At 37.8% G+C, this 24312-nt stretch overlaps 1 protein-coding gene across 5 annotated transcripts in view; it reads left to right on the forward strand.

Annotated features, from left to right (window-relative positions):
• CMIP (c-Maf inducing protein) overlaps positions 1–24312 on the forward strand; it is a 275350-nt gene that overhangs the window by 177446 nt on the left and 73592 nt on the right. For all 5 annotated transcript variants that reach the window (XM_074209740.1, XM_074209741.1, XM_074209742.1 and 2 more), the window contains exon 3: positions 2289–2339. In XM_074209740.1, coding sequence (XP_074065841.1) covers positions 2289–2339 — 51 coding nt within the window. The remainder of the gene's footprint in view (positions 1–2288; positions 2340–24312) is intronic.

Raw genomic sequence — 24312 nt, forward strand, 5'->3', positions numbered from 1 at the left:
CTCTCAAATTTTGCCTTTTCCCAGTTTTTCCTCTTCTCCTGTATGCCTGGGATGATTTCTCCCTTTTCTCTGTCTGTGCAAATCCTATCTGTCCTTTAAGATCTAGTTCAAATCCTGTCTCTTTTGTACAGCCTTCCTTAACCACTACTGTTCTCTTCCTCCAGTGATTGATTTGAACACTGATTGCTGGTGCTATTCATTTGGCAGTGATTCATGTGATATCTTTTGTATTTAAGATTTAAGCTGCTTGGTAAATCTTTGGTGGTTATTTAATTTTGTACATGCTATCACTTTGTTTCTACCAATAGATCATTAATACTTCATAGCAGGGGAATGTATCTTTTTTTTGTGTTCCAAAGCATTCTTCACTGAGGGTGGGTTGGGTAGAAGTGTCCTTCCTACTCCCAATATAATCTATTTTTTTTAAGGTTTTTTTGCAAGGCAAACCGGGGTTAAGTGGCTTGTCCAAGGCCACACAGCTAGGTAATTATTAAGTGTCTGAGACTGGATTTGAGCCCAGGTACTCCTGACTCCAGGGCCAGTGCTTTATCCACTGCGCCACCTAGCCGCCCCACTCCCAATATAATCTTACATGAGACTTTGCATGCAGTAGAAACTAGGTACAGATTTGCTTATTGATTGATTTCTTTTTGATCAACTTGAAGTAGTATAGAGAAAGTTCATCTTATCATGGATGGAAGATTTTATTCTTTCTAAAACCTGTTAGAGTTAATGAGAGAGAAAAATGAGGAAGAGAGAAGGAAGGTCATCATGCATGAAGCCCTTTTATCTCTGCAAGAGTGAACAATGTTTGACAAGATTCTCACAATGGAAGGACAAAGCAAAGCCTATCTTTCAGAGGTTATAATTTTTCTATATTAGAACTCCTCAAGTCTCCTAATGGGTGCTTAACTTCTTAAGTTGTCCTTTATTATGATTTTTTTAAAAAAGGACTTATCTGCTGCGAATCAGTGTCATGGAGTGGGTCAGGAGAAGTGATGCTACCTCCAGAGGCAAGTTGGAGGGCAGTGAACCTGTGAAAGCATGTCCTGTGCCCTTAATAGATTGACGTCAGTGGTACGGCTTTTATCATTTTTGGTATCAGGAGCTTGTGACCTTTGGAAGCATCAAAGCTGTTTTCTCATTGGACATGACCTGAGTTTAACCATAAAAATTGTTAGTAATGCTGCTTAGCCTGGACAAAGCCCACTGATGGTATTATCCTAAGAATGCTAATTACAGGATTTATACTGACATACAAACCAAGCTGTTTCTCTACTTTCCCTATTACATTCAACAAGGGACCCTCAGCATATGTGCCAGAAAGGAGAACCTCCCTAGATGACTCTCACTCTCCTAGATTCTGTGTTTAAATTGTGTTGCTGGAGAATTGATTACTTAGTACAGGGTGTCTCCATTATGGCACCTTATGAACCCAGATTCACAAGGGCTTTTAGATCCACTTAAGAATGATGTGGAAGAATACTAAGATATGTACTGTTGCCTCTGACCTTCCCCTGAGATGGAGCAGTGGAGCCATCCTACCAAATCTGTATTTGTATGTATACACAGACTTCATAACTAGGGAATGGAGTACCTCCTAATCAATCATGAAGGAAACACTGGGTTTGCTAAATAAATATATTTTAGAATGTATAAAGAAACTGAGGTTACAAAATATGAATTAAAATGCCAGTTAATAAAAGTAAATACATCATTCATCAATTCTTAAAGTATTTATAATTTCCAATGAGATTACTTCTTCTCCGGCAGATTGCAGTCTCCTTTCTGACCCTGCCTACAATTTAGCAGATGGATTTTGTTATGGTTGCTATGGCTGAAAAATTGATTACCTTCTGGCCCACCTGGTAATGAGCCTCTCTAATCTAACTAGACTTTTGGACATTCAGATCTTTAGTTTATCACCAGATAGGTACTCAGAATCTTTCCATTGTTTACAATATGGTGGAACCTGCCAGAATTTGTGCTTCACTTCCATGGTCTTCCATGGTTTTCAGGAACCCAGGGTTGCCTCCATGTCTTGAAGAGGATTTCAATGAGAGTAGAAGCTTTGGTAAAATGAACTTCTTACTTTTCTGAATTCCCTCATCCCAACTCTTGATTTTTTTTTTTATAAAGTGAATGGTCTTAAATAGTCAATCCTATAGATAGTTAAGTAAGGTGAGAATATGGTAGGCAGGAAATTCAATTATATTGTGCTAAATAGATTGAAATTTTTTGCCAACAGATGGTAACACATTTATTATTATTATTATTTTTTTTTGCAGGCTGCAAATAGCTATCTGAGAGACCAGTGGTTTCATTCTCTGCAGTGGAAGGTAGGTCCTTCAGACATCATTTCTGTGATGCTACACATAATGATGATTATGATAGAGCAGAATGTAGAGGAAGCAACTGGTGGGTATTGCTGGTGGTGGTGATGAATAATGACAGGTATAGTAATTAATCTAATCCCAAGATATTTGAAGGATATCTGTCTACTTGTATTATTAAAACAGCCAAATGGGCAATCTTTCCTTCTTCTTGAGGTGTTAGATGAAATTCTTCCTGAAGCACAGAGAGGTTATTCCTGCAATTTCTAGGATCCTTGAGTATGGGGAATGCCCAGCCCAGCTGTCTTCTGTGGTTCTGGAAAGGGGAAGACCGCTACTTATTTTTGGAATGAGGGCTATGCAGGGGAACAGATATTTGGCTCATGGTTCTATTTTAGAAGTGTCCTTAGGAGTAGAATTGTCAGAGTTTTTGCCACAAGATTAAAAGACAAAATCTCAGACTCTGGTTTCCATTTTCTTTCAATGATCAGGCTCTTTGACTTATTTTTCTGCTTTGAATCTGCAGAAAGGTAGCTAAGATGCATGGGAATCACACCCCTGCCCCTTACTTGAGGAGTGAGATCTTCCCATTCACAAGCTATTCTGGCAGGTCAACATCTTATACTCTGATCCTGCCTCCTTCTCATTTCTCAGAATCTTTAGTTTCCTTCAAGGTTAACCCTGTACCAATATTCTGTAAAGCCTTCCCAGAACTCTCCCTCTTTCTTCCAGTTGATGCTCTCTCCCTCTTTACCTTGCCTATATTTATTTGTGTACTTGCTGTAATTGACCCCAATTTCCAATGTAATGTAAATGCATTGAAGTCAAGGACTTTTTGTCTTTGTATCCTTAGCATTTAATTTAGTGCCTGTTACTTAGGGACTTAATAAATGTGATTTGAGTTGTTCTATCAGTGTAGAGAACCAACTTTTTTTTTATATTAGAACTTGATTGTACAGAATTATTGAAGAGGTCCTCACTAGGCAGCTTCACAAGTTTCTTCTCTGCACCAGAGTTTCACTGGCCTTTATAATCATAAAGGGCTCAAGTGGATTGTTGGAACCTAATCTTAAAGCAGAGCTCTAGATAAAAAGTTTCCTGGGAGAGCAGATGGGACTCTGCTGGAATGATTTGTGTTTATCATCAGTCTTCATCATTACAGTAAGCCTGGGAAGCTAGGATGATTGATGGCAGCCACTGACTGTAAAACTGTGGTAGGGCAGTGATTGCTAAGGAAATAAACTGACCATTCAGAATTCTATATATGCCCTTGGACAGGATCTTCTAATACAGAATATAGCTATACAAATTTATCTCCATGTCCCAAGTTGCTCAGAATCACGGCATTCCCTTCCTCATTTCTGCTGGCAGCTGTCTCCCTTCCCTGCCTCTCTTTACTCTTTAGGGAGGGTCTGTGAAGCTGATCTTGATTTCTTTAAAGGGGAGATAGCTCCTTTGTAGTAAGGGTGACCTGGGAGGAGAATGTGGAGGCCAGTTGTTTTCAAGCATGAAACTAAGAAGGGTTGATGACTTGAGTGTGCCTCCTGGGACAGCCTAGAAGGCACTACCATTGTAGTTCTACAGAGTCTGAGAGTGCTTCCATGCTTCAGTCCCTATCTTTATGTCTTGCCTCTACAAGAGCTGAACCTTGCATTCAAATAAGCAAGGCCATCTGCTTCACCCATTATTGTAAATTTAGGAATTACAAACCCTACATACTTTTAGGATTGTGGGTCTATACCCAAAGTGAAATGGGGTGAGGAGAAAATGGATGTTGTCTCTTCGGCTTTTTTGTATGTTTGTGGCTTAGTTACTATGAGACCCAAACCTTTGTTTTTAATGACACCAGTGATTTTAAGCTTCTAATCCAATGCTTTGATTTTTCTCATCCTGTATTATTCATTCAACAATTAATTCATCAAATAAAACAGCAATTTAGAGTTAGACAAAGCACTGACCTTGGATGTCAAGAGACCTATTTCAGTGGATCTGCCTCTGCCACTCACTTACTCTGTGACCTTGGACAAGTGGATAGGATTCTTTCTTCTCAGTGAAACAAGAAGGCTATAGTAGATGAATTGTAGGACTCCTTACTCTTCCTAGATATTCTCTTCCTAGAACAATATAGTAGAAGAGATATTACCCAAGCTTAGTGATGAATGCTATTGGGAATGTTCTAGGACTTCAGTTTCATCAACTTGAACAAATAATTATATACTTTTTGCAAGATCATCACTCACAAATGTCACTCCTAGCACTTCAAGATGGGTAATTTTTCATGCAATTAAGGTATATTTCCACTAGGTGGCAATGATGTCTCAATCATGGCTAAAATGGTTGAATCCAGATAAATGGGTTTTTCCTACTTTTAAAAATAAAGAAGAATAATTCATTATTAAAAACAGATAAATTGTGAGGGGAGACAATCTTGTGTAAGGAAACAATTTCAGACTAGGATACCCAACCTTTTGTCTTCACTTCATTGTGTGATTTTGGGTTATTCTCTGCTCTGAGACTCAATTGCTTTTTTTGTAAATTAAGGATATTTAATTAAACAACCAGCAAGACAATTCCTAACCTTTTTCAGTATGAGGATTCCATCTTAGAGTAAAAAAAAATTTGAATACCCATCCTGACAACAATTTTAATATTAATATCTGTTTGAGAATTGCATAATGCTAAAATTACTGAATATAATAATGGTTTTTAAAAAATTTGTAAGAGCAATACCTATGTAAATTGAAAATAATATATGTGTATATGAGGAGGAATATTAATTACTCTGCACAAAGTTTAGAAGGCAATGGGAAAGGATGGATGCAGAGCTGGCCTCCCATAGTCACTAATCTCCCAGTTCTGTAGGTAACTTTTTAGATTGCAGTTGTTGGTATTCATTGGTAGAAGAAATTTTTTTTTGAAGATTTTATTTATTTTGAGTTTTTTTCCCTAATCTTACTTCCCCCCACCCCCCCCACAGAAGGCAATTTGCCAGTCTTTACATTGTTTCCATGGTATATACATTGATCTCAGTTGAATATGATGAGAGAGAAATCATATCCCTAAGGAAGAAACATAAAGTATAAGATATAGCAAGATCAGACAATAAGATATCAGGTTTTTTTCTAAATTGAAGTTAATAGTCCTTGATCTTTGTTCAAACTCCACTGTTCTTTCTCTGAATGCAGACAACCACAAATTGTCCTTAATGGTTGCTCTGATGGAATGAGCAAGTCCATCAAGGTTGTTCATCACCCCCATGTTGCTGTTAGGTTGTACAGTGTTTTTCTGGTTCTGCTCATTTCACTCAGCATCAGTTCATGCAGATTCCTCCAGACTTAGACCCAGTAGTGGTATTGCTGGATCAAAGGGCATGTACATTTTTGTTGCCCTTTGGGCATAGTTCTAAATTTCTCTTCAGAAAGGTTGGATGAGTTCACAACTTCACCAACAATGTAATAGTGTCCCAAATTTTCCATATCCCTTCCAACAATGATCATTATCCTTTCTGGTCATATTGGCCAGTATGAGAGGTATGCGGTGGTACCTCAGAGAAGCTTTAATTTGCATTTCTCTAATAAGTAATGATTTAGAGAAATTTTTCATATGGCTATGTTTTGATCACATCTGTAAATTGCCTTTGCATATCCTTTGACCATTTGTCAATTGGGAAATGGCTTTTTTTTAAATTTGACTCAGTTCTCTGTATATTTTAGAAATGAGTCCTTTTTCAGAAGCATTAGTTGTAAACATTGTTTCCCAGTTTACTACCTTTCTTTTGATCTTGTTTACAGTGGTTTTATCTGTGCAAAAGCTTTTTAATTTAATGTAATCAAAATCATTTAGTTTGTTTTAGTGATGTTCTCTATGTCTTCCTTAGTCATAAACTGCTTCCCTTTCCATATATCTGGCAGGTAAACCAGTCCTCTATCTTCTAATTTGCTTAAAATGTTTTTTATGTCTAAATCCTGTATTCATTTGGATCTTATCTTGGTATAGGGTGTGAGGTGTTGCTCTAATCTAAGTTTCTGCCACCATTTTTCCCAGCAGTTTTATCAAAGAGGTTTTTTTTTAGGTTTTTTTTTTTTGCAAGGCAAATGGGGTTAAGTGGCTTGCCCAAGGCCACACAGCTAGGTAATTATTAAGTGTCTGAGACCAGATTTGAACCCAGGTACTCCTGACTCCAGGGCTGGTGCTTTATCCACTGTGTCACCTAGCCGCCCGGAAGAGAATTTTTATCCCAATAACTGGACTCTTTGGGTTTATCAAACAGCAGATTACTATAATCGTTTCCTGCTATTTTACCTAGTCTATTCCACTGGTCCACCACTCTATTTCTTAGCCAATACCAGACAGTTTTGATGGCTGATACTTTATAATATAATTTTAGATCAGGTAGGGCTAAGCCACCAGTAGAAGGAATTTTTTCATGAAAATAATGTCTATGTTGGTGAAATCATAGGCAGTCTATGACTTAGAGGCAGAAAATTTTTGTAAATCCTCCAGCTAAGAATAGTTTTTATATTTCAAAGTAAAGTTTTATTGTTTTTTAAAATGTTAAAAACCATTCTTATCTCAGATCTTACAAAACAGGCAGGAAACTGTATTTGATCCACTGGCTGTCATTTTCTAACTTCTGGTCTAGACCAAATGGGACAAAAAACTGGAAAGGGTATTTGCTTATTTATTATGTTAAGCTATTTAGTGAAATGAACTTTAACACTAACTCCACAGCCCTATGATCTTTAGGTGGAGAAAGTGTTCTAAAGGACCCTTCAAGCATTAAAATTCAATGAATTTAGATTTTGTGGTAGAAGGAAATGTAGAGACCATCTTGTTTAGTTAGCCTCCTCATTTTGTAGATGAGGTCACTAATTCCAGAAAGGGAAAGCTATTCTGATATTAAATGGCAGAGCTAGAATTCTAGTTCAGGTCCTCTAACTCCAAAGGCAGACTTTTCACTGAACTATACAACTAGAGGTTCCCCAGAATCGAATTTGTTGCCTAGACGGTGATAAATGGCCTATTATCTTTATACCATGCTTCTTAAGGTCACTTCCAGCTCTTGATCCTATGGATTCTGACTTCAGTGTTTTCCATCACTTTCTGTGCATTACACTGTCTTTTTCTTCTCTTATTATTATTATAGTCCCTTATATTCTATTCAAAGGCCTTTTTTCCCATATTTTTCTAATACTTTTTACGTCTCCTATTTTCTGTCTCCATTATCAGTTTTCATCAAGTAGTTCAAAGATTCCACCTCTTTAACTAGGTTAGCCACAAAAAATATAGCTATGGCCAATAATAGATACAGGAATTTTGGAGCAAGACATGTTAGTGCATTCTGCATAGTAGTTTCCTAACTCCCAAAAGGTAGGAGTATGGATTGGGAAAGACATTGAATAGATCATGACTTACCCAGTAATCCTGTGGAGTCATAGAGAATAGTGAGTATAGAAGAGAGGATGGCCGCTTTTGGCTGGTGGAGGCTGGGGAACGTGAACTTGAATTCTCTCAGGAATAGAAAGTTAAGAGGACAAAGAGGTTACTATATGAGATGTCTGGCCTCTGTGGGTTTGTTTACTCCTCTTAGGTTGTATAAGGGTTCAAGTTTTCAAGTTAACTCCTTAGTGGTGTTTGTTCCTCAGGGATAAGGGGGCAGTAAACACTTTTACTGCCCTTATTCCTTTTCCTTTGTGGTTTAAGAGTCACTTGTTGGGGGGGGGGGGGGGGGAGGATGACAGTCATCTCAATATGAGAAAACTCCAAGGGAACAAAGTCAGCAAAAACAAGAGAGTCAATGATGGTCAGTCTAGGAAATGAGCAGTGGAGAGGCAGTTGTTTAATGTTGACCTGTTCTTTTGGGGGATGAGGGCAGAAGTTCTCAGGATGCTTTCTTAAAGGCCTAACCAGAGAAAGCCAAAGGAAAATTTTGAACTGAACAGGTATCTCTTGTTTGGAAGTGCTAATGGCCAGTAGAAAGAGTATTAATCAGCAGTGCAAACTTGAGTAGGATTTTTTTTTCTTCTCTCAGGGAAATCATACTTTGGCTCCAGGAAGATTGGGTGGTATCTTGTCCCTCTCCTCTAACTTCTTAGTAGCCTTAAGTTTAGCGGTTCTTAGAACAGGATTTTCAAGCTAGAGCAGATGGGAAGCAATGATCTTGTTGTAGAGAAGAGGACCATGTGTGTTGGACAAGGTGGGATGAGTGTCACGAAAAGCAGTCAGAAAATCAGAGTAGGTGAGATGACATGCTACACTTTCTCCCCTTCACCCAGCTGGGAGTCAGCTGGTTCACACCAGTTTGGTAGAACCAGACCTTATTTTATGTTGAGTTTGGCAAAGCAGTTGTTAATTTATCTGAATCCCACCACTGACAGTATTCAATTCCATCAAAATAAATAGGGGAAGGCTGTCATTGAGAGCTTTTCTCTCCTATTAAAAGCTACTTAGTACAAGGCATCTTAGAGTCTGTATTCACAGGAAGAAAAGTGGGAATTTCCTATGCCTATGTCCATACTTAGGAAAAAGGAATATGTCATGTATACTGAAAACTTCCTTAGACAATGGACCAGAGAGAGAGAAAAAAGACAATTTAGTCTAGAAAGCCATCTGGTCTCCTTGTGCAGAACTCTAATCTGAGGCAAACAGAGCCTGTTTACTCATAGGATCATTGAATTAATTGATGATGAGACCTTAGAGATCAAATGCAGATGTGTTGCTGTTAGTGTACATATGACAAAACTGAGGCACAGAGAAGGAAAGTAACTTGTACCATATTACACAGAACCAAGATTCAAACCCAAGTGCCCTGATGCTAAATCCATAACTATTTCACTTAGTTTGGCTAGAGTAGATAGAGTACTAGGTTTGAATTCAGGAAAGATCTGAGCTCAAATTACACTACTTACTCATTGTACAATCTCGAGTAAATCATTTAAGCTCTGCTGATCTCAGTTTTTAAATTTATAAGATGAAGATAATTATAACACCTAAATCAGTTTTTATGAGGATCAAATGAAATAATGTATATAAAGTGCTTTGCAAATCTTGAATTGCTTTTTGAATATGAGTTATTATCATTACACTATACTACCACCTCAGGCTACTGTTCCCCAAGTCACTTTTTCCTTCTTCCCTAATTTCCACCCTGATTTTAGTGACTAGATTTCTTCCATTTTACTCTCCTTCCTTGGGAGCAGGCGTGGATTTTCTAGATGAAGAAGGGACACTTCAAGCCTATTTAAAGTAGACCCTACTCATACCCCATATAACCCTTTAGGAAAAGGAAAAAAAACACCAAAACACCAGGATAGTAACATGTTTGGCCCAGTTGAAATCATAATGTTCTGCTATTAAGTTGACAAGGATTTTAGTGGGAGAGCTCCTTAAGTTGTTCAGCATTGTTAATGAAACTGAATGTGTCTTCTCTGACCAAAATCTGCTGACCTATTTCTGTTTCCCTTTGGTGTATAAGACCAATTTTTTCCATTCCTTGGAAAGAATGATTAAATGCAACATTGATCCCTATAATGCTTTTGTTCTTCTCATGATTCCAACATGGATTTAACTCTCAATCTTCAGGAAGATTTCCCAGATTCATTCTTTTCCAACCAGTCCTTACATTCATTTTTGCCACCTCCTAACACTATTTACATTGCTTCATATGACTATGTGAGGTTTCACATCTATTGATTTTGGGTGGGGGTATGGGAATGGGGTTAAGTGACTTGCCCAAGGTTACACAGCTAGGTAATTATTAAGTATCTGAGACTGGATTTAAACTCAGGTTCTCCTGACTCCAGGGCTGGTGCTCTATCCACTTTGTCACCTAGCCACCCCTTCTATTGACTTTTTAATAGTGGGTGTGCCATTTTCCTTATTTGTTTATGGCATCATAGAATTTATAGCTGAAAAAGAGCTTAGTTTAATCTCTGAAGCCCAGACACAAGAAGCTTGCTCAAATTTACCCTGGTAACAAAAGCTGATCCAGGACCTAAACTCAAGACTTCTGACTCTAAAATCAGAACTCTTAATACTGTAAGCCTTAAGTGCAGACGAATCATCTAGTTCTTTTGAGCCCCCTTTAATTCCTAGCATAGTGGGTGCTTTGTCATTATAGCTGAGGATCGTTCTTTAGGGTTAGTGCAAGATATTGCAAGGAGACTTTGGAGACAGGAATGGGCTGACCATCTGCTTGCTAATACTTCACATACATTTAAAAAGCAGAAATTCTATAGCTATTATTTCCTTTTCCTTGTTGAAAAACAACAAAAAACCCATTTGGTAGTTTCCCAATGGTTCAGGACTGGGCTGTGAGTGTAAGACAGTTGGCTTTAAGGTGTTCAGGTAGTTTCCAGCCCTTCTGGATTTGTTCAACTTCTCTGTTAGAAAGCATTAAACTTGGGGAAGAATGAGTATAGGAGATTGTGGTGAACAGGAAGAAACCTAAGCAGTTTAAGTGTTTGGTACAGATGCTAGCTGTTTTATTTTATTTTTTAAGAAAATTTTTATTTGTTTTGAATTTATTTATTATTCATTCATTTATTCATGTATTCATTCATTCATTTATTTATTTATAATTTCCCCCCCATTCTTGCTTCCCTTCCCCACCCCCACCTGCTACAGAAGGCAGTCTTTACATTGTTTTTACAGTGTCTTTACATTGTTTCTATGGTATACATTGATCTAAATTGAATGTGATGAGAGAGAAATCACATCCTTAAGGAAGAAAAATAAAGTATAAGAGATAGCAAAATTACATAATAAGATAATGGTGTTTTTTTTAAATTAAAGGTATTAGTCTTTGGTCTTTGTTTCAAACTCCATAATTCTTTCTTTGAATACAGATGGCATTCTCCAATGTAGATATCCCCAAATTGTGCCTGATTGTTGCACTGAGGGAATGAGCAAGTCCATTAAGGTTGATCATCACTCCCATGTTGCTGTTAGGGTGTACAGTGTTCTTCTGGTTCTGCTCATCTTACTCAGCATCAGTTCATGCTAATCCTTCCATGCTTCCCTGAACTCCCATCCCTCCTGGTTTCTAGTAGAACAATAGTGTTCCATCACACACACACACACACACACACACACACCACGCCACAGTTTGTTAAGCCATTCCCTAATCGAAGGACATTCACTTAATTTCCAATTCTTTGACACCACAAACAGGGCTGCTATGAATATTTTTGTACAAGTGATATTTTTACCCTTTGTCATAATCTCTTCAAGGTATAGAACCAGTAGTGGTATTGCTGAATCAAAGGATATTATACACATTTTTGTTGCTCTTTTGGGCGTAATTCCAAATTGCTCTCCTAAAAGGTTGGATGAGTTCACAGCTCCACCAACAAAGTATTAGTGTAGCTGGGCCTTTTAAATTCATGCTTTGAATGCCAGAAATGAGAGGACCCCTTGAAATGTAAGGGGAGAAAATGTATGAGGAAAAGTATGAAAGGTAGAGGCCTTTCTCCCCTCAGGGAGACTGTGATACAGATGAATGTTAACAAGTGTCTGTGGGAAGGGACTGGAGCTTCCTTCCCTCTCTCCACAGTTAAAGCCTTGCCAAGACTTTGGGGGTAGAAGGATTTGTTAGGGAGTGTCCTGGAGTAGTTGTTCATTCTGACTTCTGAGTTTAAAAAAAATTCTTTTTAAATTTATTTAAGGCATTGGGGTTAAGTGATTTGCCCAAGGTCACACAGCTGGGCAGTTATCAAGTGTCTACGGTTGGATTTCAACTCAGGTCCTCCTGAATCCAGGGCCGATACTCTATCCACTGTGCCACCTAGCTGCCCTCTTGACTTTTGTGGTTTTCAATTCATGTTATTTATTAGAGTATCTAATTTATACAAAATGCTGGAAAATAGTAACTGACACTCATGCATGATATTCTGAAATTCACAAATGTCTTACATGATATTATCTTTGAGGGATGTACCAACTCTGTGCTAAAGATAAAAACTGCATTTCAGTAATGAGAAAACTGGGGCTTGCAAGGTTGAATATTGTCATATAGCTAGAAAGTATCAGAGGCAGATTTGAACATAGTTTTTTTTGTTTGTTTGTTTTGTTTTTTTGGCTTCAAGACAAGCTTGCTGTCCTGGGTCATGCTTCTTGACTTTGGGACTTACATACAAAATGACTGATGAAATGTGACCAGTTATATATCAGAATACAAGCAGTAGGATGAGTGGTCTGCTAGAAGAGTCACAACAGAAGATCCTTAGAAACATCTTTCTAAGCATCCTTGGAATAGCCAGGTGTAGCCGTTAGTTGAGTTTAAAATACTTTGGTCCAAAATATACCTTTAAAACTTTGCTATGTCACTGTAGAAAATTTATTTTAACTTTTCTGAGTGTCAGGTGGAGGGTATTTCCACAAGGATGAAATCATAATACATTGACTTTTGGCATGAAGTGGGGCAAATCTGAGTTTTTGAGGTCCTGCTTATGGTTTGGCCCCTGTGTCACTTGAATGTCTTCTATTTTCTATATCAGAGGGGCAAAATGTCCATTACTTAGGATTGGCACATATTCTCAAACCAAGGAAAAGAGAACCATTTATTTAACGTTTTTAATTGAGGGACTACCCTCCCCTGCCCCTCTTTATTGAAAATATGAGCCATCAAATCTTAAGGAAAGTTTTTTTTTCATATAAATGATTTATAGAATAGCTTGGGTTTTTTGACTTTTTTTAAAAATGTTTTTCATATTAACACAGGATATTATCTTGATTGGAATGCCCTTCTATTCCATAGAATAGGAAGCAGTATTCCTCTCTGTCCTCTTCCTCCCCTCCCCCTCCCCCTCTCCTTATCCCCATCCCTCCCCTTTCCAATGTCCCCTGCTCCCCTTTTCTTTGTCAGATAACAAAGTAAGGAAGCTAAGTCACTACTAGCCTTTGTGCTTACTCATCTCTGCTTGAAGGGCAGACAAAGAGTATAACTTTTGGGTGCTCAGCTTTGAATAGGAAAGAAGAGTATGAAGTTTGTGAGCTTTACCCAGAGGGATATTTAGCAATATTGGTTACCTTCCTCACAGGACCAAAGGAAAGGCAGGCCATCAGAAAGGGAGTAACCAGAGAGATTCTAAAAGAGCAATTCCAGTCCCTGCTGATACTATTAGGGTATTATTTCATAAGGGTGGTGATCTGGAAATATCAGACTCTATAGCCAACTGAATTCTCTTGGCAGCAGGTGTTTGGTAGAGTGGCTAATTGACCATGAGTGGATGCCAAGACCATGGAAGGTGCCACCATCCCAGGGGATCCCCAAGCACCCTAGAGCACCAATATAGTGGTTTTCAAAGCCAGTGGAAAGAGATTATGTCCTCTATTGCTCATGTGCATCCACCTCTGGGGAGATGTACTGGGACCTCATTGAGGCAAGAAGCCAGCAAGATTTTTTTCCAGTTCAAACTTAAGAGTGATGTCAGACAGCACCAAACTTGTTCTACTGGCCTTCTTCCTAGACAGTAATGGAGATGAGGAAAGAGAGTTGGAAGATAAAAGCCTTTTTTTTCCAGAATGGCTTGAACTCCTTTAACCTGTTTTAGGGACTGGAATGAAGCAACTATAGCACAAGGATGGTCAAGACAATTTAATCATTTACCAGAGTTAGCCCAGCAAGTGAGTTATATATACCCTGATTTTATATCTGAGGAAACTGAGACCCAGCCATGGGTCCCAGAACCACTCAAAATCACATAGCTAGTAAATAGCAGAGCTGTCATTATATTAAGAGTAGATTTAGGAAAGATATGGTAATTCTCTTTAGTTTATTCACTCACAGAATTTCAGAGTTGGAAGGGACTCAGTATGTAAAAACAAAAACAGTCTGTGACCTCAAGGAATTTACTTTCACCTATGTGAAATAAATAAATATATATATATATATATATATATATATATATATATATATGTATGTATGTATATGACAATGTAAAATATAGGCAAATTGAATAAAAGGTAATTTAAGAATGGAGGGAGCATTAGCAGTTATCAGAAAAGGCTTGAAGTATTCTGTAAGAAGTTAGGGAGGGGGTGGCTAGGTGGTGCAGTGGGTAAAGCACTGGCCCTGGAGTCAGGAGTACCTGGGTTCAAATCCTGTCTCAGACAATTAATAATTACTTAGCTGTGTGGCCTTGGGCAAGCCACTTAACCTCATTTTCCTTACAAAAACCTAAAAAAAAAGAAGTTAGGGAGTTCAAGTAAAGGAGGAAGTAGAATTCAAACATGGCAGACAGCCTTATGAGATGGAAGGTCATGGAATGTGGAACAAAAGGTAGAGACCACTTTGACTGGAGTAATGTGTAATAACTCTGGGAAGGCAGTCTCAAATCAAACTGTGAAGGGAAAAAGTGAAGAGTTTGTATCTCATCCTAGGGGCCATTGAGAATCTTTAGAGCTTTCTGACTGGGGACATGATAGGTCAGAATATCATTCCTTGTGGCGTGTAAAGGAGAGATTTGAGAAAGGATTGTGGACTGATTGGAGGTTGGAACAATAATCCAGAAAAGGGCCATCTCCAGTTGTCCTGATCCTATCTAGCCATTGGACTCAGATAGCTCTGGAGGAGGAAGTGAGGCTGGTGACTTAGCACAACCCGCTTCACTCAAATCCAGTTCACATGCTTGTCATGACATCTCCCTGATGCCGTGATCTTTGAAAATGAAGGTCACGGTGGTAGCCATAGGAATACAGAGAAAGAGAGGGAGAGATTGTGGAGGTAGAATCAATAAGACTTGTCAACTGATTGATTATGATGGGTGAAGGAAAATAAAGAGGTGATAATGACTCCAAGTTATCTTGGACTTTTGGGAAGATGGAGGTGCCTTTGTCAGAAACAAGAAAATAAATTTGGTACAACAGATGCCTGAAGAACAGTCTCCTTCTTATCATATCTTAAAAATTCAATCTTTGTTTGAAGATGTTCACTGGAGAATACACTGATGAAGGCTTATCATGTGGTACATTGTTAGAATCAAATGAAATGATAATTGCAAAGGGCTTAGCACAATGCCTTACATATAGGAAACATTTAAACTTATGTTTCCTAAGAAACCCTACTTCTGGAGAGTGGCACTTATTGACACAAATGGCTTGTCAGAGAACTAATCCTTTTAAAGAAAGAAATCCCCTCTGCAGAAAGACCTGGCTGCTCCTCTGGAAAGAGAAAGTGAGGCTGGGGCTAATTCAGATATACCAATAAATAAAGCATATACCCTTCACAGCACAAAGAGCCCTGTTTCAAATAGTTAAAGAAACCACAGAGGGACATCGGATTGGGGCCAATAATGTGAGGTTAGAAGACAGTGTCCTTATTTGGGAATAGAGAAGTTCCCTTATCCTGACAGGAAGGAAGAAGACAGTTTTGTATCTCCCAGCTGGGAACTGCTTTTAAAGAGCCTGGCACCCCTCACATAGATACAGTTCTCGCTAACATGGAACCAACCCCAAGGGAGTAGAGTTTCTGGTACAGTATTCATATTCTATGATTTATTTTTGGGCATTGCTAATAATGAGATATTTTGTCAGAATATTTTTTTCATTAATTTTGTGTGTTTTTTTAAAAGACTTGCTATATTCTTAAATGTAATTTTTTTTTCAGCATTGAAGCCAGGGTTTCTCCCATGGGAACATAATTATATACATCAGTAGAAAGATATGGTTTGTTAAACAGAAAATCTTTTTATAGACAACTTACCACTTTATAGACACTTGCACCTGTACCATGAAATGAGATATACCTGTGTTGTTTTCATGACTAAGGGAAGATGTGGTCACCTCTTCAGATCTCTGAAGTGGCCATCATAGGAAAGAGGGATTAGACTTTTTTTCTGCAGAATCAGAAACTTTGGGCAAAGGCTTCAGACTGGTAGATTTTGACTCGAAAATCAACTCTTTCTGACAATAAGGACTGTCTAATAATGGAACAAGTTGTCTCACAAATTCAGAGACCAGACAAGGTCTTGTCAAGGATATTATAGAAGAGATTCCAGTACTGGACAGAAGATTAGATTAGATGAGGCAGTGGTGAAGTGGAAGGGCATGAGTTTTAGAGTTAGAAAATTTTATTTTGAATCCTAACTCTGTCACTGAATACTGGTGTGGTGTAGGCAAATCCCCACCCCTGTTCCAGATCCAGGCCTTAATTTTTTTGATGTATAAAATGAGAAGGTTGGACAGGAAGAATAGACAAGATGATCAGTAAGCTCCCATTCCTGCTCTAATTCCCACGATTCTGTGTCCCTTTCAGCTCTGAAAGGCTGTGAGTCATTGATGATTCTGTGACTGATTCATGAGGAGACACAGCATCACTCATCAACTCTGCTTTCTATATCCCTCCTTATTCATTTTACTGAAAAATCTATGGACCTGAGATCCAACAATATGAATTCAGGCTAATCTAGAAAAAGGCAGGAGGAGGCTAGAGGGCAGTTCATAGGTTATGGTGCTCAGAAACCATCAGCTAGTTTGACAGAGGGAACCTCATAGATTTCCTTCTTTCCTTCTTGTTCAAGAAAATTTAATAGAAGTCCAGAGGATATGCTTCCCCCAGCATTTTAGGCCACAGAGTGGTTGAGTAAGGAGAGACTCATTGTTCAAACAATCTATATAACAGAATATCAGAATATATAGTTCTTTTTTTCCCCCTCCAGTCCTTTAGGGAGTAATCAAGTGGGCATTGCTTAATGCTTTTGTCTAGAATCTCAAATGCAGTCTTCATGACTTCCAGGGTATTTTGACAACCAGTGTGGGGACCTCCATTTTCATATCTATGTGTGTCTGCATCACCAATAGCCCTTTTTAAATTTTCCCTTTTCTCATCCTCTGATCCTTCCTAATGATGCTTTTCTTGCCTCTCCCATGTTCAATCTCTATTCTTCTCCCTACTGCCCTCTTGACACTCAGATTTGGCTACTTGTGAACTTTTTCTTCTCCTAATCCATTCTTGACCTCCTTTTTTTCATTTTCTTGGCTTTTTTCTTTCCTTTTCTCATTTCCTTGAATCTTCTGAGACTTGAAAATAAAAATGAGTAGGGATATCAACATATCTATTCTTCTACAAATGTTTATGAAGTTCTGAAATATATCAGCAGTCTTAGGATTTTCTCTAATGTGAATTGAATGTCAAGATTACATTGATATTTTTGTGCTGAAGATATCTCTGGTGGGAACTTCTTTCTAACTATTTAACCAACTATAGAAAGGGTATAACATACCATGTTTGCTATGGAAAAAGGAAAAACAGAGAGTGTTGTATACTAAAAAGAGTTTGGGATTTGAAGTCAGAGAACCTAAGCACTTAACCTTTCTAGACCTTAGTATTTTCAAATGTAAAATTAATCAGTTGGACTGTGTGAGGGTCCCTCATAGCTCTCCTCGAATCTTGTGTTCTTGGTGTCTTTCTCATTAATAGAAATGCTTTCCCCCAAAATGTCCAGTTGTTTTCAAGTCACATACATATTCAAGTCTAGTTAAATTGTGGATGTGTGAATATCTCAGGAGAAGTTGTCCCCCAAAGACTATGGGAGTCTGATTAGATGAGAAAGATGAGATTTAGTCACCTGGTAGAGAATAGAGATGAATATGAATATCTGTGCTGGCTGAGTAATGTGTTTTCTGTCAGTTATGATCAAGACTCTATTGAGTTAATTATTTCTCCACCATTGTGAAAGACTTTGTCAAAGACCCACTCCCATACTTTGTCTCTCTTTGACCAAAGAGCCAGAATCAAGGGCCCAGTTTGTGACCAGTGAATGAATTCTATCTATTTAACACTAGCTGACCCCTATGGAAATAAAATATTGCCTCTTCATCACTGTGCTCTAACCTTTTGAGATTATGGGCCAGCTCACATTTCATGATTAGGATTTAATTTGGAAAAAATAGGACACATATACTAACCTATGATTCAATAATGCTGTGATTTCTCTGGGTATTTCCATTTGTCCAATTGTCTTTAAATTGTCATTACAAAGACCTAATTATTTTTAAATCCATCTTGAAACAACAAAAATGATCATTCCATCACCAAATTATGATTCTACTTGTCTCAAAGGGCTAACTAGAGGAAAGAATAGCAAAGCAATGGTTCTCAGTCTTTTCTAGTATAAGGACCCATTTAAGTCATTCATAAATTTTATATGTCTCCACATGATGGCAATAGTAATTTTGTTGATTTAGAAAATACAATGACAAAAATCTATCAATTCAGTGATTTTTAAAAAATGAATTTATTTTATAAACCACAATAAAATATTCATATGTATAAAAGATGACTCAGTCTACACAAGCATGTTTACTTACTTATACTGAGTATTTTGATGAGATGAACCCTTTGCAATTACACTGTGCATCATATCTATCCCAAGAAAAAAATAAAGAAAATTTTTTTTAAAATCTGCTTCAATCTGTATTTAAACACCATCAGTTCTTTCTCTGGGGATGGATGGAATTTTTCATTAAAAATCCTTCAGAGTTGTCTTGGATCATTGCATTGCTGAGACTAGCTAAATCATTCATAGCTGGTCATCTTACAATATTGCTATTACTTTGTAAGAGTACATTTCACAGCTCATGTAAGTCTTTTCAGGGTTTTCTGAAAGCATTCTGCTCATTATTTCTTATAGAATTATCATATTTCACTGTAGTAACATGCCACACTGTTCAGTCATTCCCAATTGATGAGCATCCTTTCAATTTTTAATTCTTTGCCACCAGAAAAGAGCTGCTATAAATATTTTTGTACATATGATCCTCTTCCTTTTTGTTTTTTTTTTAAATTTCTTTTGGGATACAGAACTAGTAGTGGTATTGCTAGGTTAAAGGATAGACATGGTTTTATTATCCATTTAGGCAATGTTCCAATTTTTTTCTACAGAATGATTGAATTGATTTACATCTCCAGCATCAATGCATTAATGTCTCATTTTTCCCACATCACCTCCAACATTTGTCATTTTCCTTTTCTGTCCTATTACAAGTTGTTTGGGTTTACTTTTTTGTTTCCAATGATGATTGTTGTGATCATAGGATCATCAATATAGAACAGGAAAAGGATTTAGAGGTCATCTTATCTAATCTTTTCATTTTACTTACAAATTGATTCCCAAGAAGGGTAAATAACTTACCTGAGGTCACACAAATAAATGGCAGAACCTGGGGTTGAACCTAGGTCTTAAGATTCTTTGTTCTGTGCTTCTACTAAACCATCCTCTCTTTTTTGAATACACCTTTAATGGACAACTCTAGGCCACCTTCTTTTTTATGTGTGGTCTGAGGAACTTTAGTTTTTTTGATTCACATATCAGAAAATCATATTCTAGGAACTAGGACATATGGGACCTAATAGTGATTGTGAATTTAGCCCCATAATCACAGAACTGAAGATATGTGTTTGCATGGGAACAACATTTTCCTATTAGGTAGGATCTTCTGATGTTTTGACCATCCTTGCACAAGAGCCAGATGAGGAACTTAGCTTCTGCAAATTTTATGGATTTTCATGCTGAATTAGTGAGAAAGATCCCAGTGGGTTTGAAGGGAATTTTTGAAGGCTCTAACCAAGTTTGATACACAGATCACCAAATTTCAAGTTGTTTACTCTGTTTGGGGAGATGGTGGGGGGAGGAGGAGAAAAAGTTCTGAGAGAGGAAGAGACAAAAAGACAGGCAGATAGAGGAGGCAGAGCTAGGGAGGGAGAGAGGAAAGGAAGGGAGGAAAGGAGAAGAAAAAGAAAAAGAGTGTTTTCCAGGCACTTTGTTAAGTTCTGGTAATATAAATACAAGCAAACAAAATGGCCCCTCTCTTTAAGGAACTTGCATTCCAGTAGAAGTCAATATGCAGAGGGATAAATGGAAGGCAGTGATGGGGAGGCAAACATGTTCTGTGATTTGCCCAGGAGCATACAGCCTAGGATTTTGGACCTAGTGCTCTAGGTGCTGTCAGATAGCTGCCCTTGGGGTGAAGTGATTTGGTCAGTGGAGTTCTTCAGGTAATGGTGATTGGATTGAAGGTCTCACTAATTAGAAAAGCAGAGCCCTATAGAGGGATAGATTCCTTCAATCAATAACTATTAGACTGACCATTTGACATCTTTACCAAATATCCCCAGATCTAGAGGAAATACCCTCAGTATGATACAAACTGATAGGCTCTTAAAAAAAATTTTTTTTGACAGCTTCTTTATGAAAACTATACTTTGTTCATTATTTTAAAGTCTTGGACAATATTTTTTTTCTCCTAAAACCTGTTTCTCTTCTGTGAAGGTGATGGAACAGTAGAGAAATCATAAAAGAGGGAAAGGGATATTTTCTGGTGGATTTTACTCTGTATAAGACATAGAATGAGCTCCAGAGTAAGCAACAGAATTCTTGTTGAGGGGAAAGATATCATTTCAAGGATATTGAACTTTGTGTTAGAGGCGCTAAGTTCAGCTCTGTGCTCTGCCATTTATAATCCCTGGTGACCCAGGCCAACTTCCAACATATTGTCTTCTATAAAATGAGGGGAATTGAGCTATAGAAGATCTCTTAAGTTCCTCATAGGATTAATGATCCTATGTCTTACCAGGCCAGAAGATACTATGCCATTTACATTTTCTTATCAACCCTTGGGGTCCCTGGATGTTGAAAATTGGGGTTAAAAACTGAAGTTTAAATTCTTAAGTTCCTGCTGGAATTCTCCTGAAACCTGTCTTTGAATCTGTTTGGGGCTTTACTGACACCAGCCCAAGTCCCCAGGTAGTAATCATGACTCTACCTGACATCATTGATGATGCAGGTATCTGGAGCACAGGTGCATGGAGATAGATGGTGATAGGGCTGAGCCAAAGGGGTTTATGCAACACAGTTTATCAAAAGGGAGGGAGCAGGGCTGGAAAGTCTGTGTTCAGGCCCCTCAGGGAGGAAGGATACAGGTTTTTAGCAAATTTTATCTCAGCCAGGCTTTCCTTCATTAAATGGTGACTGCTGTTCTGCCCTCAGGCCCCTCCTTAGAGGGGTTTTCCGAAGCTGCAGGGTGTTTGTGATCCAGATGAACCTTGAGATGATTCTGTGTTTCTTCTCAGTTGGAAGCTTCACTTGTCTTCCCTTCCCTTTTCATTGCAAGCCCATTCCAGGTGACAACTGGCTACCTCCCCACCAGTCAGTGCACCTGTCATGGCATGAGGGAGGGGATACAGAGCCAAAATCCTGGGTTTTCTTGGAAGCAGTTAACTTCACTGGGGAGGCAGTCTCTTGGGGGTGGTGGGAGGAGTGGTACTTGAGCAGTCTGGATGTACATTCTCATTCTCTGAGTCACCCAGCTATGGTTTGAAATCTTTCTTGCTTTCTAATGAATGTATTCTTGCCCTAGTTATTATCAATGTAAATTATCATTGATGATGCTGGACAGACCAGTCAGCCAAATTGCTGGAATTTCAAACTTGGTGTTTTTGGAATTCTGACTTCCTAGACTATATATCAGTACATCTCCTGTAACTGGAGGAAGTCAAAGCATCATCAGAACTAGGGGCAAGCTTTTTATTTGGAAGGCCTATTTCACTAATAAGGAACAATTAATTTCTTTTTTTAATAAAGGAAATATTTTATTTATTTTGAATTTTACAATTTACCCCCTAATCTTGCTTCTCTCCCTCTACTCCACAAAGGCAGTCTGTTAGTCTTTACATGGAAACAATTAATTTCTGAATATAAAATAATCAACTTTAAATAATACCTGACTTGACTGACTCAGGGTAGGTAGTCACTTAATTCATCAGTGTTTAAAAGTTGGTTAATAATTATGGTATCATACACTTAGAGCTGTGTGGGACTAAACGGATAATCAAGTTCAAACCTCCCCTCACTTTACAAACTAGGAAATTGAGTCCCAGTCAAAGAGACTTGTCCATGATAACATAAAACAGTATATCTGACAAGAATTTGAATTCTGATCCTTTGGCTCCAAATCCAGTGTGCTTTCCATTATAATATATTGCTTTTTTCACCCAATTCTTCAGACATATTATTTAGGTTTATCAGATTATTGACCTAGTTCTTTCTCTGCTGGGAATATAAGAGACTGGAGTGCCATAAACATTTTTTTTAAGATTTTATTTATTTTGAGTTTTACAGTTTTCCCCCTAATCTTACTTCCCTCCCCCCCACCCCCCACAGAAGGAAATTTTCCAGTCTTTACATTGTTTCCATGGTATACATTGATCCAAATTGAATGTGATAAGAGAGAAATCATATCCTTAAGGAAGAAATCTTAAAGTATAAGACATAGTAAGATCAGACAAGATATCAGTTTTTTTCCTGAATTTTCTAAATTTATGAGTTTTTCTAAATTTTCTAAAGGTAATAATCCTTAGTCTTTGTTCAAACTCCACAGTTCTTTCTCTGGATACAGATAGTATGAGCCCCAAATTGTCCCTGATTGTTGCACTGATGGAATGAGCAAGTCCATCAAGGTTGATCATCACCCGCATGTTGCTGTTAGGGTGTACAGTGTTTTTCTGGTTCTGCTCATTTCACTCAGCATCAGTTCATGCAAATACCTCCAGGTTTCCTTGAATTCCCATCCCTCCTGGTTTCTAATAGAACAATAGTGTTCCATGACATACATATACCACAGTTTGCTAAGCCATTCCCCAGTTGAAGGACATTTACTTGATTTCCAATTCTTTGCCATCACAAACAGGGCTACTATGAACATTTTTTTTTTGTACAAGTGACGTTTTTACCCTTTTTCATCATCTCTTCAGGGTATAGACCCAGTAGTGGTATTGCTGGATCAAAGCATGGTATTGCTGGATCAAAGCATAAACCTTTTGAGGGATATTCTCCTTGGTTTTAGGCTTCCCACTACATCTCTTTCCTCTATGATAATATTCCTGGATCATTTGTTAAAAAATTCGTTTATTTTTTGATTTTATATTACTATAATTTCTAAATTTTCCCCATCTCTACATAGAAAGCCATCCCATAAAACTTAACAACAGTGACAACAATAAAAAGAGTAATCCAGCAAATTAACATACACATGGAGTGCTGGGCAGCCTATACAGTGTTCTATACCCATATCTCCCCATCTCTGCAAAGAAGGGAAACAATTATTACATTTTCTTTCTTTAGTGACATTAGAATTCTTTTGGTCATTTTAATTACACAGCTCTATTTCTTTTATGGTTTGTTTCAATTGATGGTGTGTGTGTGTGTGTGTGTGTGTTTGTGTGTGTGTGTGTGTATAAATATATTCTCAGCCTTACATTCTAAACTATATATATTAGTTCATATAAATGTTCACATATTTTTTTGAATTCTTTATGGTCATCCTTTTTAATAATATAGTTCTATTCCTTTGAATTCATGTGTCATCATTTAGTAGTCATCTATTTTGCTATTAAAGTGGTTAGCATTTAAAAAACACAAAGCTAATGACCTTATTCTCAGTCTTCATTCTCTTCTACTTTTCTGTAGTCATTGACATTGTTGATTACTCTCTCCTCCTTGATACACTATTGTTTTTAGATTTTTTGGGGACACTGCTCTCTCCTCCTTCCTGTCTGATCCTACCTATCTTAGCCTCCTTTGCTGGATCCTCTTCTAGGTCACACCTCCTAACCATTGGTGTCCTTCAGGGTCCTGTCCTGGGCCCTCTTCTCTTCACCCTCTCTCTCTATATATATACTTCACTTGATGATATCATTGACTCCCATGGATTAAATTGCCATCTCTATGCAGATTATTCTCAAATCTACCTATTCTGCCCCAATCTCTGCAGATTTCTGAAGTCCAGTTGCCTTTCAGACATTTCAAACTAGATGTCCAAAAGATGTCTTAAACTCCACATGCCCAGAACTGAACTCATTATCTTTTCTCCTAAACCTTCCCTGGTTTCTTTTAAGTCCCAACTAAAATTCCATTTTTATTCAGAAGCCTTTCCCAACTCCTTTTAACTCTGATGCCTTTCCTCTGTTAATTATTTCCTTGTT

The sequence above is a fragment of the Macrotis lagotis genome, chromosome 1, assembly GCF_037893015.1.
Source record: "Macrotis lagotis isolate mMagLag1 chromosome 1, bilby.v1.9.chrom.fasta, whole genome shotgun sequence".
NCBI lineage: Eukaryota > Metazoa > Chordata > Mammalia > Peramelemorphia > Peramelidae > Macrotis > Macrotis lagotis.